This window comes from Octodon degus, unplaced genomic scaffold, assembly GCF_000260255.1.
Source record: "Octodon degus isolate 3935 unplaced genomic scaffold, OctDeg1.0 scaffold00047, whole genome shotgun sequence".
NCBI lineage: Eukaryota > Metazoa > Chordata > Mammalia > Rodentia > Octodontidae > Octodon > Octodon degus.
The window spans coordinates 2,872,284-2,889,151 of record NW_004524623.1 but is presented as its reverse complement, the minus strand read 5'-3'; the positions used below and the strand labels follow the sequence as shown (position 1 = coordinate 2,889,151).

The window sequence follows — 16,868 nt, the reverse complement described above, 5'->3', positions numbered from 1 at the left end:
CGAGCCACGGGCCACGGGCCACGGGCCACGGGCCACAAGCCACGGGCAGAGTATTGCGTGATGTTGCACCATGAAACTTGATCAACTTTTTCCCTTTTGCTGTCGGTGTCCCTTTTCAGCAAGGGCTGAGCAGAGTTTCTTGTTGTTTTAAAATTATTTGAAGCGAGAAACAGTCTCTTTGGGGAGAACAAAAAGAAGCATAGGTAACCGTGAAATTATGTGAACATTTTGCCATTTCTACTATTTTAATAAACAGCTAACACACTTATAAATAATGTGGTTAGGCCTACAATATTTAAGTGGCAGTGGAATACCCATCTCTGACAAAACTAAGCCACAAAAGGGGATATAAATGAAGGATCATTTTGCATCTGTATATATAAAATAGTTAAGATAGATATACAGCTACTTTCTCTTAATTCAAAGAGAAGAAAGATTAGTCCAAACTAAGTGTTTGGACAGGATATCATGCCTGCATCTTGTACTATGAATAACCACTATGAAGACAACAATAAGCAATGTATCAATTATTGAAACTATCCTACTAATTGGATTTGATACTGTCTCGTTGCTATTTGTTTCTCAAGAAAATTAATTTTAAAAAAGCTCTAATACAGGACTTTTGTACTGTTAATAATACTATTGGAATTACTTTCAAGTTAAATTTCAAAATAAAAATTATGAAATAAAAAAACTAAAAAAAAATGTGCTTAGCTGTTACCTAAGCTTTTTAGTTAGGTTTAGGAAAAGCATGTGAAGCATGTTTTTATGTTAAGCTTATGGATATGCTCATAACGGAAACATAAAATTAACTGCAGATCACATTATTATCAAATAATAATAATGGCCATGGCCTACGAGGTAGCTCAGCTGACTCAATGCTTTCACAGGGACCAGGGTTCAGTGCCCGGTCCAGCATGCTGTGCTAGCCCCACCCCCAGGGCACACTGAGCCAGCGACTGAGTCAGGGGGTGGTGGCACATGCCTGTCATCCCAGTGCTGGGGAGGCTAAACACAGGAGTCTGAACTGCATACTTAGACCCTGTACCTAATACATAAATGAAATAGTAATAATAATGGCATTACAGCGCAAATATATTTTTTATTTGGTTTGGTTTGGTTGGGGGGTAGTATTAGGAATTGAACTCAGGACCTTAAGCTTGCCAGGCAGGCACTTGTTCACTGAGCTAAGAAGCAGACACATTTTGAAAGTTTACAAAACGTGTGACATTGGCTGCTGGCGTGGCTGTGCCTCCCCCTTGTCCTCCGCATCACCCTGCCACCATGCCCATAGGGCTCCTTCTCAGCGACAAGGCTCCCAACTTCGAGGCTAACACCACCGTCACCCACATCGGTTTCCACAGCTTTGTGGGAGACTCATGGGGCATCCACTTCTCCCACCCATGGGACTTTACCCCCGTGTGTACCACAGAACTTGGCAGAGTAGCAAAGCTGGCGCAGGAGTTTGCCAAGAGGAATGTTCAGTTGATTGTACTTTCAATAGACAGTACTGAAGACCATTTTGCCTGGAGCAAGGATCTCAATGCGCACAGTGGTGGTGAGCCCACAGGAAAGTTACCTTTTCCTATTATTTGTGATAAGAATCGGGACCTGGCCATCCTCTTGAGCATGCTGGATCCAGCAGAAAAGGACAAAAAATGCATACCTGTGATAGCCCATGTGGTATTTATTTTGGTCCTGACAAGAAACTGAAGCTGTCCATCCTCTATCTGGCTGACAGAAACTTTGATGAGATTCTCAGAGTAGTTATCTCTCTCCAGCTGACAGCAGAAAAAAGGGTCGCTATCCCCATTGATTGGAAGGATGGAGATAGTGTGATGGTCCTTCCAAGCATCCATGAAGAAGAAGCCAAAAAACTTTTCCCTAAAGGCGTCTTCACCAAAGAACTCCCATCTGGCAAGAAATCCCTCTACTACGCTCTTCAGCCTTACGTCAGAGACGCTGAGGCTGTAGCTGTCCCTCAGTGAGCCAAAGGGCACCAGCTGCCAGTCATGTTTCCTGTAGCAGTTCCGTAAGAGTATCCTGGTGTGCTGACAGTCAGGTCTTCAGCTTGCCGTGCTACTGGCTTATTATATGGAAGTAGCACTAAAATTTTCTTGGGATTCTTTACTGTGTGCCTTCACCAGCGCTCTGACCTAGTCACACATCTCAGCACTGCTGCCAACTGGTTCTTCTTGAAATTTGTTCTGCATTGGAAGCTCAGATCTTGTTAGGTCTCTGCAGGGTCTACAAGTAACAAGGTAGAATTTGTTGATGATTGAGGAAGTTTACCCTTCTCTGTCACAGAATGGCTCAATTATTATAGCTGTCTTCATCAAATCCTCTCTTCTGTTCTCATTTTGGAGAGCAACAGAACTGGAAATTCACCTTCCTCTGTAGATATCTAAGTAGGTGGGTAGCCCTGGAACTGAGATAGTCTTTAACATTTAGTCTTTTAATCACAGCTGGAGAGGAGAACTTTTCAATTCTGTACCTTTCTAGTAGATAACTAAAGTTGGGGAGGTATATTTTACTATAAATTTTTTTGGATAAGTTTCTGTGAAAGGGGGAAACCTACAGAAGAGGCTTCCTTTCCTGCTGGGAAGCTGCACCTGAGGGCCAGAGCAGAGATGCCGTGTGCCTTTCATCAAGACTGCCAAGTGTCAGCCTGCTCTGAGGATGCATCAATAAATAAGATCTTTATTTGAAAAATAAAAGTGTGACACTGTAAGCAACTTGACTTGTGCAGATGAATGTGATCTTCACCACAAGAAGGGTCAAGCAGAGACAAACAGAGCATCCAACAGATTTTTAAATCTAAACTTCCCTTTTTACTGACCCTAGGCCTTTGAGAAAGGTAAGTTTTCTATGCCTCGGTTTTCACGTCTGTAAAAGAGGAAAACTATTAGTTATATTTATAGATTTTTTTGTGAGGAATAACTGAGTTAGTATTTGTAAAATACTTAGAAAAGTGCCTGGCACTATAAAAGCTTTTAATAAAAAATAGATGAAGCAGTGAATATTATAAGATAGACATTACTATCATTCCTACTGTTTTAGAGAAGCCTAGATTAGGTATCCCATATCATTAGGTGCCAGAGTCCATAGGTGGACCCAGGCTGCCCAGCTCCGAAGTCTATGTGTGTATTTATGTGCAGAAACACCGTATGCTGTGTGAGTGCCGCAGTGCACGTAAACCGCATTGTCTAGCACCAGATTATTATCACTCTAAACAGGGACACTACCCTGGAAAGCCCATCCTCTTTCCTACTGGTAAGAACTCAGATTGACCATGAAGAACTGGTAATGATTCATTGATTCAGTAGTGACTACTGAACATTTGCTGTGTTTCAGCAGCCACTGTATTCTAGGAGCTTGGGGTCCCTCGAGGGAGTTTACATTCTAGGAAGGGAAAATGGTTAATAAAGTAAAATTACCCTATTAAGTAAGTAAAATTTTCATGAGGTCGTGAATGATATGGCAAAAAATGAGTTAGAGCAAGGAGAAGAGTTAGGGGTGATAGGATTGAGGTGGGATTACAGTTTTAATTGGGAACAAAAGAGTCGAGAAGGTGGTATTTGTCCATCATTTGAAGGAGGTGGCAGGTGACTATAGATTTCTGGAGGAAGAGTTTTAGGAAGATGAACAGTCAGCGCTAAAACCAAAGGGCAAGAACAGACTTGGGGCCATTCTAGGAACATTGAGAGGGGCAGTGGGGCTGGAACAGAATGACCAATAAGATCAGATATGTAAGGGGTAGGCGCTTCCTGAGAGGCCACAAGGAGTTTGTCCTAATGATGTAAGAATTCACTCTGCAGTAAAGAACAGCATTAAAATGTGGTCTGATCTATGTTCTCCTAAATCTCCCTGGTTGCTGTGAACAGACTTTAGGGAACAAGGAGGATGGGTATGAAAAATATTCAGGTATAGAAACTACTTTTCACTTGGTAATTATGTCAGCTTTTTTCTTCTTTGTGCTTTAAATCTGGTGGAAATGGAAAAACTAAAGTTTTAAACACAAGAATATGACTTCTGACATTTCCAGTCCTATGGATAACCCACTACTATTATGGACTACTGGACTATATTGGATTATTTTGCGAAATTCACATACCTACAATATTTAAGTGGCAATGGAATACCCATCTTTGACAAAACTAAACAGAAAAAGGGGATACAAATGAAGGACCATTTTGTATCTGTATATACAAAATAGGTAGGATAGACATACAGCTACTTTCTCTTAATTCAATGAGAAGAAAGATTTCTACTAATAGTTGTTGGACAGGATATCATGCCTGCTTCTTGTACTATGAATAACCACTACGAAGACAATAATATGCAATGTACTGATTATTGAAACTGTCCTACTAATTGGTTTTGAAACTGTCTCATTGCTGTTTGTTTCTCCATAAAATTAATTTCAAAAAGAATATGAACATTTATGGTAGAAGTAAAGTATAAGAAGTCTGTTCTCCAAGGAGGATTTCTGCCTCTTTTTGTTATGTTTGGGGAGATTAATAAGATCTTTGAGTATAAAGAGGTTGAAAGGACTAGCAATCACACACACACACACACACACAGACACACACACACACACACACACACACACAGCTCAAACTACTAGAGCAAAACAGACCACCTCAGTTGAGGGGGAACACTGACTGCTAATCTAAGCTGCCCAGGGCCAAACATGTCCATCGCTCCCAATCACAGCACCTTGAGGCTCAGCCAACCCCAGAGTTTGGGAAGAACTGGGGGGAGGATTGTGTGTCTGTGATCCAACAGAGGGAAAGTTAAAAATTGACTTTGGGAAAATCACTTGTCTTTCCTGAGTTTCATTTTCTTCATGAAAATAGAATGACTGTTCTCCGTGAGGTCAATAATTCTTTTTCCTTTAAACTTGTGTGATGCTCCAAGACTATTTTTAGAGAAAATAAAACCAAACTGTGGCTTAGGTGTTTATGCATTTAAAGTTGGTCCAGAACAGTGTCCTCAAATTTTGTGATCACATTACCTGTACATAATCCTGAAATGTATAATTCTCTGATGACACCTGAAATACGTTACTGTAAGCTTAATAATTGGAAGCAGTACAGTTTCTCTTACATTGTTCGTTTAAACATTATTCCATTTAAACATTGGACTAACTAATTTACTTCTTCAATAAAAAGCTAAATCTCTGTCCCTTTTAGTTGGAACCATGTAGTCTACTGTAGTACAATGCCTGTACAGAATTGCACACATATTCACATCCTCACACCTGAAATACTAAGTAGTTTTTTTTTTTTTTTTTATGGAATTGATTTCCGCTAAGCTCTTTGATCCTTCAGGTAAGGCTTTCATTGTACCTTTGGATTCACGTACACCCTCGTGAAGCAATGAGTAACATCCAGATGGCGGATAAAGAATACCTACTCAGAGTGTGACAATCTAGTTAGCAAGAGTCAGTCATGCAAATAAAACTATGAAGATCAAATTTATTTCATTAATTATATTCAAATGTACAATGCTCACATTTATCGCTGTAAATGATGGCACAACTGTGGATATGCTAAGCTGTAGATAATCCCAAAAGCCTTTATAATGACTTATATTTGATTATAAGATTTTTGTGGTCAGCAAGATTTAGCTGAGGTAAAATTAAAATTACAATACTTTGTATTTCCAGGACAGACATCTAGCCAACATGGGCAGATGGTCCAGAGGTAAAAGTCAGTTGTGTATAATTGAAAGATGATTTAATGGTTACATGAAATAATATTTGCAAATGACTTTGTGGAGTGCTAGACACACAGTAGATACTCTTCAGTTATTTTTCATCATATCCTTTGCTTTCTCACTTACAAAACAAAACAACTTTTGTAAAACCAATTTCCTCAAGTGGCTTTTCGGGTCACAGAAATAAGAAAACATTTGATTTGAACCTAATTTTAGTTTTCATTTAATTAAAACTATACCTCAACTGTTTCAGTTCTTTGTATGTACTGTTCCTGGTTGATTAGAATAAACGGAAATTCCCCTGATAGCAAGGATATGACATTTAATTAAATCAGTAGCATACCAAAACATTTGCTCAGCTGTAGTTTTATGTTGTTTTCCAGTAGATCCAAGCTTTTGCTGTATTTATCTCCTAGTCTAGTTGTGTGCAGTTTTATGAATTTAAAGATACGTTGCATAATCACTTTTTAGTATTCTTTTGAGGGCTCAAATTTTCAGATAATTAAAAATAATTGCAGTTAACACTTAATTAAAACCACTAGATATTTCTGTAAATGGACAGAAAAGAACTTTTAAGGGTCCCTTTAAATTTTGTCTATATTCAAATACTTCTGGACTTCTTGTGTGCTCCTGTCCCACTAAGCCCTTTGTTAAGTTGAAAATATTATTAGTTAAAATTACTTTTAATTTATCTACCCTAATAAAATGCTCAGAACGTTTACATTAGTCAAAATCATATAACCCAAAACCTATTGAAGATTTAATGTGTTTTGTTGATACTACCCTGGAAGGGAGAAGCAAGGTAGTATGGGTAGGCTTTCACACTGTCATGTAAGCAAAAAAAAAATTGTAAGCTGAGGTGGTTTGCGGGTTAGCTCAGTTGTTTAAGCGCCTGCTGGGGCAAACCCAGTCAGGCACAGGGGATTGCAGTTCAATCCCAGCTCCCCATGCCTTACCAGACCTTCACTTAAGTCAGCCTCAGCCAGCCAAAAAAGAAAAAAAAATCCTTCTCAAAAATTGTAAGCTGAATCACCATAAATGAAACACCATCTAGTTTTTGTGGAACCGGGGATTGAACTCAGGCCCTTGCACTTGCCAGGGAAGTGCTTATTCCACTGAGCCATCTCCCGACCATCTAGTTTTTGTTGAAAACTTTATATAATAAACCTTTGGGAGCTAGTAACAATAAAAAATTTTATTGGTAATGAACATAACATTAGATACTAGGTCTTATTAGGCAAATTCAAAAATTGATCTGAAAAATCTATTTCTACACATCATGTCTTTCTGTCTCTAGGAATATGAGCAGGCCTATCTTTACAATGATAGAATACAAATTTGTATAATTTTTTCAATGTAATAGTGTCTACCTTCACATAACATATACCATCATACATGTGTGTAACAGAGCTATTGCAGTTTAGCAATGAGAGTTCATTTTGTGAAAGGAGAACAACAAGGGTGGTGATAGTGAAGAAAATTAAGTAGATATTTTAATAGTAATATCTCAAACGTGCTTTGAATTTCTTTCACTCTCTGTGTTTCATTTGCATTGCTGATGTCTTTGCTTAATAGCTATTTATATGGCAGAATATCAATTTTCATCAGCCTAATCTGTTGATACCAATCTAAACTAATACTTTCTCTTCCCATGCCACCTATGAAATAAAAATAAATACAGAAATTATATCATGTAACTTCTCTGCAAATCACATTGTTTTTGCATTTCACAAAGGGAAAATAGTTCTATTTACTGAAGATTATCCCTCTTCCCATGTAGAGCTTAAACAATGTAAATATTACCCTCTATTTGGAAACTGTATATACAGAAGGAGTGTAACTAGCTGTGACTCCCATTCCTCTTGGACCTATTAAGTCACTTATACAGGTCATTGTCTTACTATATTTGTATGTGATTAGAAATATTTTTCTAATGTTTTACGGAAATGATTGTTTTCGTATTTCTCAAAAAATATTTGCAAGAACCTATAGTATTTTATAACACAGTGTAAAACTGAGAAATGGTATTGCAACTTAAATTTTGTATTTCCTTCTCTTTTTCCTATATTCAGCTGTACAAGGATCAAGTGTTATTTTCCGAACGGTGGAGGTCACATTACATAAAGAAGGAAATACCTTTGGTTTTGTAATTCGAGGTAGGTGATAATTAGAAAATAGGAATCACTGGAAATGCTTGGAGAATTTGTCAATGAAATATTGACACCAAATAGGAACAGCATCCTTAAAAAAAGTAACATTTCTGTTACATAAAGTCACCTGTGGCAGCTGGGGAGATAGCTGGGGGTCTAAGCACCTGCCTGGCAAGCGGAAGATCCCAAGTTCCATCTCCAGTACCACTTGCCTTGGCTCTGAAACCCCGAATGCACCAGGCCAGCACTAAACCCACACATGGTGGCGCACACCTATAATCCCAGCACTGGCAGAACTGAGACAGAAGGATCACGGTGAGTCCAAATTGTGTAGCAAGAGCCTGTATCTAAAATTAAAAAAAAAAAAAAACACCTCTTGATATTTCTATCTATTCTTCTTTAAATAAATAAAATAGTGACTGTGAATCAATGTAGAAAAGAAGGGACCAGCTTTATCTGTAGTGCATAGGATGAAGCAAGCAGCTGTCACTTTATAAGCCATACCACTTGTGAGTGGCCTTACTGATCTGTAGCTTTTCAGGATGTTTTTTTCCTTTTGCTTTTTCTATATCACTGTATCAAAAATGTTGATTAAGATGGCTTGATTTCATTTAATACAGAAGGATTAAGAAACTTTGTTTGAATTAATGTCTCCTGAAATACATTTTGCCATTGCAGCTTTCTAAAAGTGGGTCAAGGGGCTGGGGAGATGGCTCAGTAGAATAAGTGCTTCCCTGGCAAGTGCAAGGGCCTGAGTTCAATCCCCGGTTCCTAAAAAAAAAAAAAAAAAATGTGGATCAAATAATCTAATCCCATCTCAGGATAAATCCTGAGGGAATTTCACTGACCTTATCAGACCCAAAAGCTACAACTCTTGTTGCATAGGTCCTGCTTTACCTTGGTCTTAACCATCCAGCAGAAAAGTATAAAAATGAAATAGAAGAAGTAAAGCCATGCTGTTATGTTGAGCTGTAGGGGACTCAGATCAACAATTTCTGACATTGCCAGTCAAGCGAAAAACCCAATACTATTATGGGCTACTGGACTCTTTTAGAATATTTTGCTGAGTTTACATACCTATAATATTCAAATAACGGAACTTAACAAAAAAAGGATATACAGATGTATGTCCATTTTTGTATCTGTGTATTCAAAGTGGTTAGGATAGATATGTAGTTACATTCTCTTAATGAATAGAGTGATTTGTTCTAATGGTGTTTGTAAATAGGATATCATGTCTACATCTTGTACAGCAATTAACCACTAGGAAGAATGTATGCAATGTGTTAATTATTGAAACTGTCCTACCAATTTGATTTGAAACTATCTTATTGCTATTTGTTTATCAATAAAATTATGGAAAAAAACAATAATAATCTAATCCCTTAGATACCTATGTGAATCAGTTCAATACATCTTATTGCAGCATGCCACTGATAATAAAAATTTCAAGTGACTCCAGTTTGTCTACAAGACTATTGATTGTAAACTGAAATTCTGGCTTTTGTTTTTTTATTAGAGATTTTATCCCTGCAAGGTTATGCCTGCATTAACAACTCTGAGTTCATATTATGACAGTGAGATTCAAAGGGGATCTGTATAGGCATCAAGGACTTTTTTTAACATTACACATTTTTTTTACCTATAACATTTTAGACTTCACCAGAAATGTCTAAATTATTAAAACATTAACATTAATTAAGCATCTTAACAAATACATATATGTACATAAAAAAGCATCTTAATAAATAAACACGCATCAAAGACTAAGAGGATGTGTTCACTTGTACAAAGCTGTCTTAAGTGATCAAGTTTTAGGCCAGCCAGATAGCCCAGTGGATTAAAGTGCCTGCTTAGGCAGAGCACAGCGGCCAGGGTTTGATGCCCAGCCTGTTGCGTGGGCCCCGCCCCTGGGGCGCACTGTGACAGCAATTGAGACTGTACCTGATGGGGCGTGCCTGTAATCCCATCACTTGGGAATCTGAACACAGGTGGATCACTGAGTTCGATCTACGTAGTGAGACCCTGTAGACTGTGTACTAAATACATTTAAAAAATTTTTTTTAAATGATCAAGTTTCAAAAACCAGATACAAAAGATTCAGTGTTGTATAGTTTCTTGCATATAAGAAGCTAAATTATAATTTAAAGATCAAATTAAAAGATAGATAATGAAAAATAAGGAGACAGACACTGTGGAGAAGGGAAGGAAATTCAGAGATAGGAGAGATCTAATAGGGGTAAGAAGAAAGGAAGATTGAGATGCAATTTTTTTTTTTGTATTTTAGGGAAGGGTCTACAGGGTGTCCAGGGTCTCACTACTAGATCAGACTTGTAGTGATTCACCTGTTTACAGCCTCCCAAGAGCTGGGAGTACAGGCATGTGCCACCACGCCCAGTCTCAAATGCCATCACAGCATGCCCCGGGGGTGGGGCTGGCAGAGCAGACCCAGGGATCCAATCCCTGGCCCCTTTGCCTGCTTGCAGGTGCTTTAATCCACTGAGCTATTTGGTCTGCCTGAGATGCAATTTATATATGTACCAATTTTCCATAACGAATATATATCACAAATATATGCTAACAAAATGAATTGTGACATTTCAGCCAGGACTAATTGTCTAGCAGATTAATCAATCAAATACATATTGGCACCTATCCACATGTCAGTGCAGGAACAAGTGCTGTGGAATTATGAGATTTCTCTCCATGTGCATCACAGAAAGGATGAAAAGCTAGGAACTCAGTGTGGTTAGATCCATAGTTAGAACATTTTTCTGGCCTTTGCCTATTTTTAAGAAGAGCACAGAGAAGATCGATTTTTTTTTTTTTTTTTTTTTTTTTTTGCAAAAGAGAAGGGAGCCAAAAGATGGAGGAAGGGGAGCCAAAGGGAAAGGGAAAGAGAATGCAAACAAGAATTGAGGTGTGTTACACACGTGTACCAACACCCCACAGTGAATGGAATCAGCATGTACTGCAAACATGTACCAAGAACAGTGTCTGAAAGGAGAAACACAAGTTCCAAAATCATAGACCATAAACATTCGCAAAATTCTATGTAAAAAAAATAGATGTAATGAAAAGTTAGAGTATAAGTAATGTAGATTGAAGGAAATAATGTAAATCTTTTTGCAATATAAATGCAAAGGTAAAGTACTTTTGCATAACACATGTGAAGGCCTAATTATTGACAGATTTTTTTTAAATGCTGACATAGCTGGGAAGATAGCTCAGTGGCATAAGTGCCTGCCTAGCAAGCACAAGATTGTGCATTTGATCGCTGGTACCAAAAATAAAGATAACATAAAATGCTGGTATAAATATTCATCCCTAGTTACTGTATGATTAATAACAAATCAACCTGCTAGTGAAACAGCTAAACCAATCTCAATATATCATTAAATAATAGAACATAAACAATTATTCTGACAACTACCACAGCACAACTGATAATGTGATATTACCAATGTGTACTTCCCACAAATTGCAAGAATTTCAGATATCTGTGTGCACATACAGGAATTTATAACATGAGCCTAGAATACTGTCTGGAATATGGGGGGCACCTAATAAGTGAATAGATAAATACAGAGGTTACCTAGATTCGTGTGAGCATCAGACTTCTTGTCATTACTGATTGTAAAACCTTAGTGAAAATGAAGCAATCTTACTTTATGACTACCACAATGTTGTAGGCTTTGATGCTGGTCTTAATTCATTGCATGCATAAAGTTGGCTGAATTTGACATGGTTTTTTTCAATGGGTATCAAAGATGGCCCCTATGTTTAGATTAGTTTGGGGACCATCTCTAGACTTTCCATAGCCAACCTGTGTCCCACTGTCCACCCCTTAAGAATTACCATGTAATCACAATGCAAAGGTATTTTAGGCAAATGTCAGCATAGCCAATAAGACATTTTGGCATATGTATGATATGAACTAAATTTTGGCCAATGGAGAACGCAATACCAGGAAAATCAGAGAAGAGGAGCCGATACTGCTAATGGAATATGTCCACTTAGTACTGGGAAATTTCTTCTTTTAACCTGTTAAAGTGTAATTCTGAGCATTAAAACAAAGTTTTACTTACTGAGTGTAATTACATTTCTAGTATTCTAAGTAATGACTTCTAAAATCTTGACTCTCCCAATAATAGATATTTACAATAATAGACTGAAGAATGATGCTGCAGCCTAAGTCTTGGAGATTGAAATTTTATTTGGTTCCTTGCCACTAATCCAGAGATGGATTAGGCTAAGACAAGGCATCTTGTGCCACTAAGTTTGCTTGTCATATTGGACAAGGAAACTTCAGTCATTCTCAACTGTAAAATTGTAACAAGGTCGACTCACTTAATACCAAACAGTTGTGGTCCATACAATGCCCTTCAAGACTGATTTTTTTTCTGCTCCTGGATATTGAACCTAGGACCTCATGCGTGCTAAGTACATACACGACCAGTGAGCTACATCACCACCTTAGGCACTGGTATTTTTTTGAAAGCATCTTAGGTAGTGTTAGCATGAGTTATTAAGATCAAAGAATATCCTTTGTCTTTGGGTGGTCTCTGTTTTACTTGCAGCTTCAAACTCCTAGAACCTTAAGTGGCACACACTGAACTTGCTTTATTATTTCAAATAATGATAAACTATCACTAATTTAAAATCTCACATTAATATGCACTCAGTATTTTATATTGAAACTCAAACCCATGAATCCAACTTACAGAAAGATTTGTTGTGGCTTCAACCTCCATCATTTTCTAAATCAGTACTCTAGTAATTCTAATTAGTTGTTCTTCTTGCCATACCAGTTACTAAATATTTTACATGTCACATGATTGCAACCATATGGTTGTTGAGAGGTGGAGAAGTGGTGATTTCAAAACCTACTCTACATGAAATGAGATCCTGAAAGCTATTAAATGCCAGGAGTAAATTTTACACATTTCCCTACATACATCTAGAAACGTAGTTTCTTAGCTGGCATTCTTAAGTGACTCTTTAGTTTTGTGGAACCAGGGATCAAACTCAGGACCTTGTGCTTGCTTGGAAGGCGCTTATGCCACTGAGCTATCTCTCCAGCCCCTCTTACATGACTCTTTAAATGGCAACCGTGAAAGTATGTTGAAGCTGCATGGGTGTTTTTGTTTTTGTTTTTGTTTTCCTAGGGGGAGCACATGATGATAGGAATAAATCTCGTCCAGTTGTGATAACGTGTGTTCGTCCTGGCGGGCCTGCTGACAGGTAAGCTTCATCTCTCTGTGCCACTCTCCAGAACAGATTAAATAGAGCCAGGGACTTGGACATAGAAATTGACTTAAAATTGTGTAGTAAAAGGTAGCTATTGAGTAAATACATTAGTGTGTGAAAGCTAAAATTGTGAGCTGTAAAATTTTTAAAAATAGGAGGTCTGTCTTCAGATTCTAAGTTATCTTTGACAAGCAATTTAGTTCTGAACTCAGTTTTCCTGCACTGTAGACTCAGACTTTCAGGTTTTCCTTTTCTTGCCCTTCAGGTTTGTTCACTTTTACCCGTAGCTGGACGCAGGCACTTAGGTAACTTCCCAGTGTGGGAAGACAGGTGGTGGTGGTCTGATTCTTGCTGTTTTCGCCTCCCTATTGATGTTAATATTGCCTGCCAATGATAACTTGTGCGTGTCAGAATGGAAATGCCTTATTAAAATGGAAGGAACTTATTAGAATTTTCATTTCCTTTCATTTCTCCTTTTTTGAAAATATGGATAAATATGTGACAAACACTTTTGGTTTACCCAACTTAAGTTGGTTCCCAAGTAAACTCACATTGTAACCTTCTCTGGAGACACGGCCCTCTGTACAGTGCACCACTTCACCAAAGAAAATTTCAGCTCCCTGATGGTGACAGAATGCAATTTCAACTTCTGCCCTTAGCTATTGTTGCATGGTAGGAGGAAAAGATGCTGGGTACATTTTTTTTTTCTTTTTCACATCAGGTTACATTTTAAGCCTTTTTTAGGAGAGAGAAAAAGCAATAGCAAATAATACTCACTAAAGGGGTACTGTGTGCCAGGAACCGTACTGCTCGGCCAGCATTACCTCACTTTAACTTTATCCACACACCCTGTAAAGGATGGTCTTCATATTCTTTCACATGTGACAAAGCAGAGGACCAGGATGGCTAAGTCCTTTAGTATATAGCTATTCAGTAGAATTAGGATACAAAGACCCAGGTTTATTTTCCTCTGGAGTTTATACTGTTAAATCACTTTTAGGGAATGACAAGGAGGCACTGGTTCTCACCTGTGCTGAAGTTTATTTGCCTTTGCAAAGGGAAAACAACATCTGACACTTCCAAGAAAATCATGCATTTTCTCTTGTCGTTCTTCTCTCAAGAATTAAAGACATGTTGATTTCTTGCTAGCATTTAGGGCTAGGATTAACAGAGAGGGCAGACATAGAATATGGGCTTGAGAGAAAGGTATTATAAAATTACTTTAGAATTTGAGAAAATTTGTGCATTAGAGAGAAAATTTTAGAGTCAGAATACTTAGCTATTTGAGTAAAAGATTTTTTTGTAGTATTCAACAGTGGTTGTTATATTGTCTTCAAAAGATGTTTATTTAAGAGATCATTTGCATTTTCTTGAGATCCTAACTTTGTAGGCTTCTGCTTGATATCTCCAAGCCCTTCCAGTCAGGAGCACTGGGGTCTAGGAGGCACCCTGAGCTACCTGCACAGTGTCACTAATGTCCCACGTCTTCATTTCCCAATGCCTTTAGACTCTGTGGTCACAGCAGGGGTAATACTATTTGCCTGCGTCTTCCAAGGAATGGGAGACTGAATCAATTTAATGATTGCTAAATGGCTTTATAAATCAGTAGGGAAATTTACAGACGTGGGGAATTTCTCACCACCACTGCTTATTCTGCTTCGGTTCACTGGTAATAAATTGAGTGAAATTGGAAAGCTTTTCTGCCCACCTGGCTTTGGAAAAACAGGTGAATTCTTTTTCCTGGACTCCAACAAATCAATTTTAGACTTTCAGATAAAAAGCTAAAAAAGGGAACATGGACCTTTCTTACCTTTGTACTGCAAGAGCTAATTGTGGGTAACTAGGTTGCTTGCTAATATGTTGCTATTTTCTCACTACTGATTTTTGCTTCATAGCAATTTTCTGTTCAGAGTTACACTTTATGCGCTTGCACTTATAGTTGATGCTTGAGAAGAATGCAAATGGGGTGAACAGCAGAATGTGGGTAAGAATGACTGGCTAAGTGACTATTAATGCGAAGCCTCATTATAATAAATTAATAAAGATTTCCTTTATGTTCCCTGTAGAGAGGGTACTATCAAACCTGGCGATAGGTTGCTCAGTGTGGATGGAATTCGGCTCCTTGGAACCACACATGCCGAAGCCATGAGTATTCTTAAACAGTGTGGACAAGAAGCAACCCTGCTGATAGAATACGACGTCTCAGTCATGGGTATGTTGGCGTTCTGGGGTGGATCTGTTTGACTCAGGTCATATCACTGTTCCTCCTGTGTAAACCACTTTGGATTAAGTATGTATTTTTCTGCCCTCCTGTAGCACACCAAATTTCATCAATACTATATCATTCTGCGCTGTTTGGGTTCAGGGAGAGGTGAGTGGTACTTTCCAACAGTAGGGAGTTCTCATGTCGATAGGTTCTATTATAAAGTGTTGTTCTGAAAGAGTGTTTCACCTAGCAGTCAGCTCCTCTGTATGGATTACTCTTTGACTGTAAAGTATTTTCCCCTCCAAATCTCAAAACTGGTGTTATTAACTTTAAGACTGCTACTTTTTCTTTTATTACATGGAGACTGCAGCAGCAGGGGATTTCAGATATCCTTCTTGTAACTTCGCAGTGTAAAGCCAGACAATAAGAATTACTAGAAATAACCATTTATTTCAGTATGAGAATCAGACAAAGCATTCATAGTGCTATTGGTTAAAATTAAAACATAAATGCAGTATTTCTTTCTTTACAAGTTGATTGCAACAGAAAGTAATTATTTCTGCACACATACCTCTAATAAAATTCACAAGTGTTTTGTCATTTGTCTTTTAAATATTTGGAGAGCCAGAGTTTTCTATAATATTGTAAAGGGCAGAAAAATTACGAAAGCATGGAGTAGAACTAGAAATTGAAATTTAAGTCATGTTGAAGTTACTTCTTACAATTATCAGACTTGATAGTGTGACATAGTTTTGGCAACAAAATGTGGCAGATAAAAAGAGATAAATTCTACCATTACACGCCCCTTCATTTCCTACTGTGGATGATTTGCATATAACAATGTCATTTGAGAGTACACAGTCGGTTTGCTCACTTGCAGTGTCTTAGCAAAGGATGGGGTTTCCTAACGAGCGTAAATATGAAGTGTAAAGGTTTTTACTATGACAGACTGTGTGATATGATCTTGACATAGAAAGTCACCAAGGAATATTCCCTCTTTTCCTCCTTTCTCTTGTCTTGATTCCTTTTTTTTTTTTTTACTATTTCCTCTTTTATATTTTAAAGAGAGGAAAAAAAAATTAAAAACTACACAGAATTTAAAAACAAGATGACGGGAAATTAACATGAGTTATTATATTACATATTGTTATCTTCAAAGTAGTTGTTCAGGGGCGAGGTAGCTCAGTGGACTAAGCACCTGCCTAGGCAACTGCAGGATCCTAAGTTTGATCCCCAGCACCACATGCCATGCCGGCCCTGCCCCAGGCACGCTGAGCCACCCACGGATTCCAGGCGTGATGATGCATACCTGTAATCCCAGCTCTGGGGAGGCTGAAAACAGGAGCATCACTTCGAGTCCAGCATGTGTAGTGAGACCCTGTACCAAATACATCAATTTTTTAAAAAAGAGTTACGCAGACTACTTGATCAATTGAAAAATTGATCAAATAATCTAAGGACTAACTGTTCCTTTCAATGAACTAATAGAAATTAATAGTATAATTAACTTAGCTATCTTACTTACATATTCTTTAAATTCT

General features: G+C 37.9%; 1 protein-coding gene and 1 pseudogene across 2 annotated transcripts in view; both read left to right on the top strand.

The window, feature by feature from the left end:
• The window catches only part of Grip1 (glutamate receptor interacting protein 1), a 269,779-nt gene that overhangs the window by 119,883 nt on the left and 133,028 nt on the right, over positions 1 to 16,868 (top strand). For both annotated transcript variants that reach the window (XM_023716318.1, XM_023716316.1), the window contains exons 5-7: positions 7,794 to 7,877; positions 13,040 to 13,115; positions 15,188 to 15,333. In XM_023716318.1, coding sequence (XP_023572086.1) covers positions 7,794 to 7,877; positions 13,040 to 13,115; positions 15,188 to 15,333 — 306 coding nt within the window. The remainder of the gene's footprint in view (positions 1 to 7,793; positions 7,878 to 13,039; positions 13,116 to 15,187; positions 15,334 to 16,868) is intronic.
• Positions 1,285 to 1,988, top strand: LOC105742320 (annotated as a pseudogene).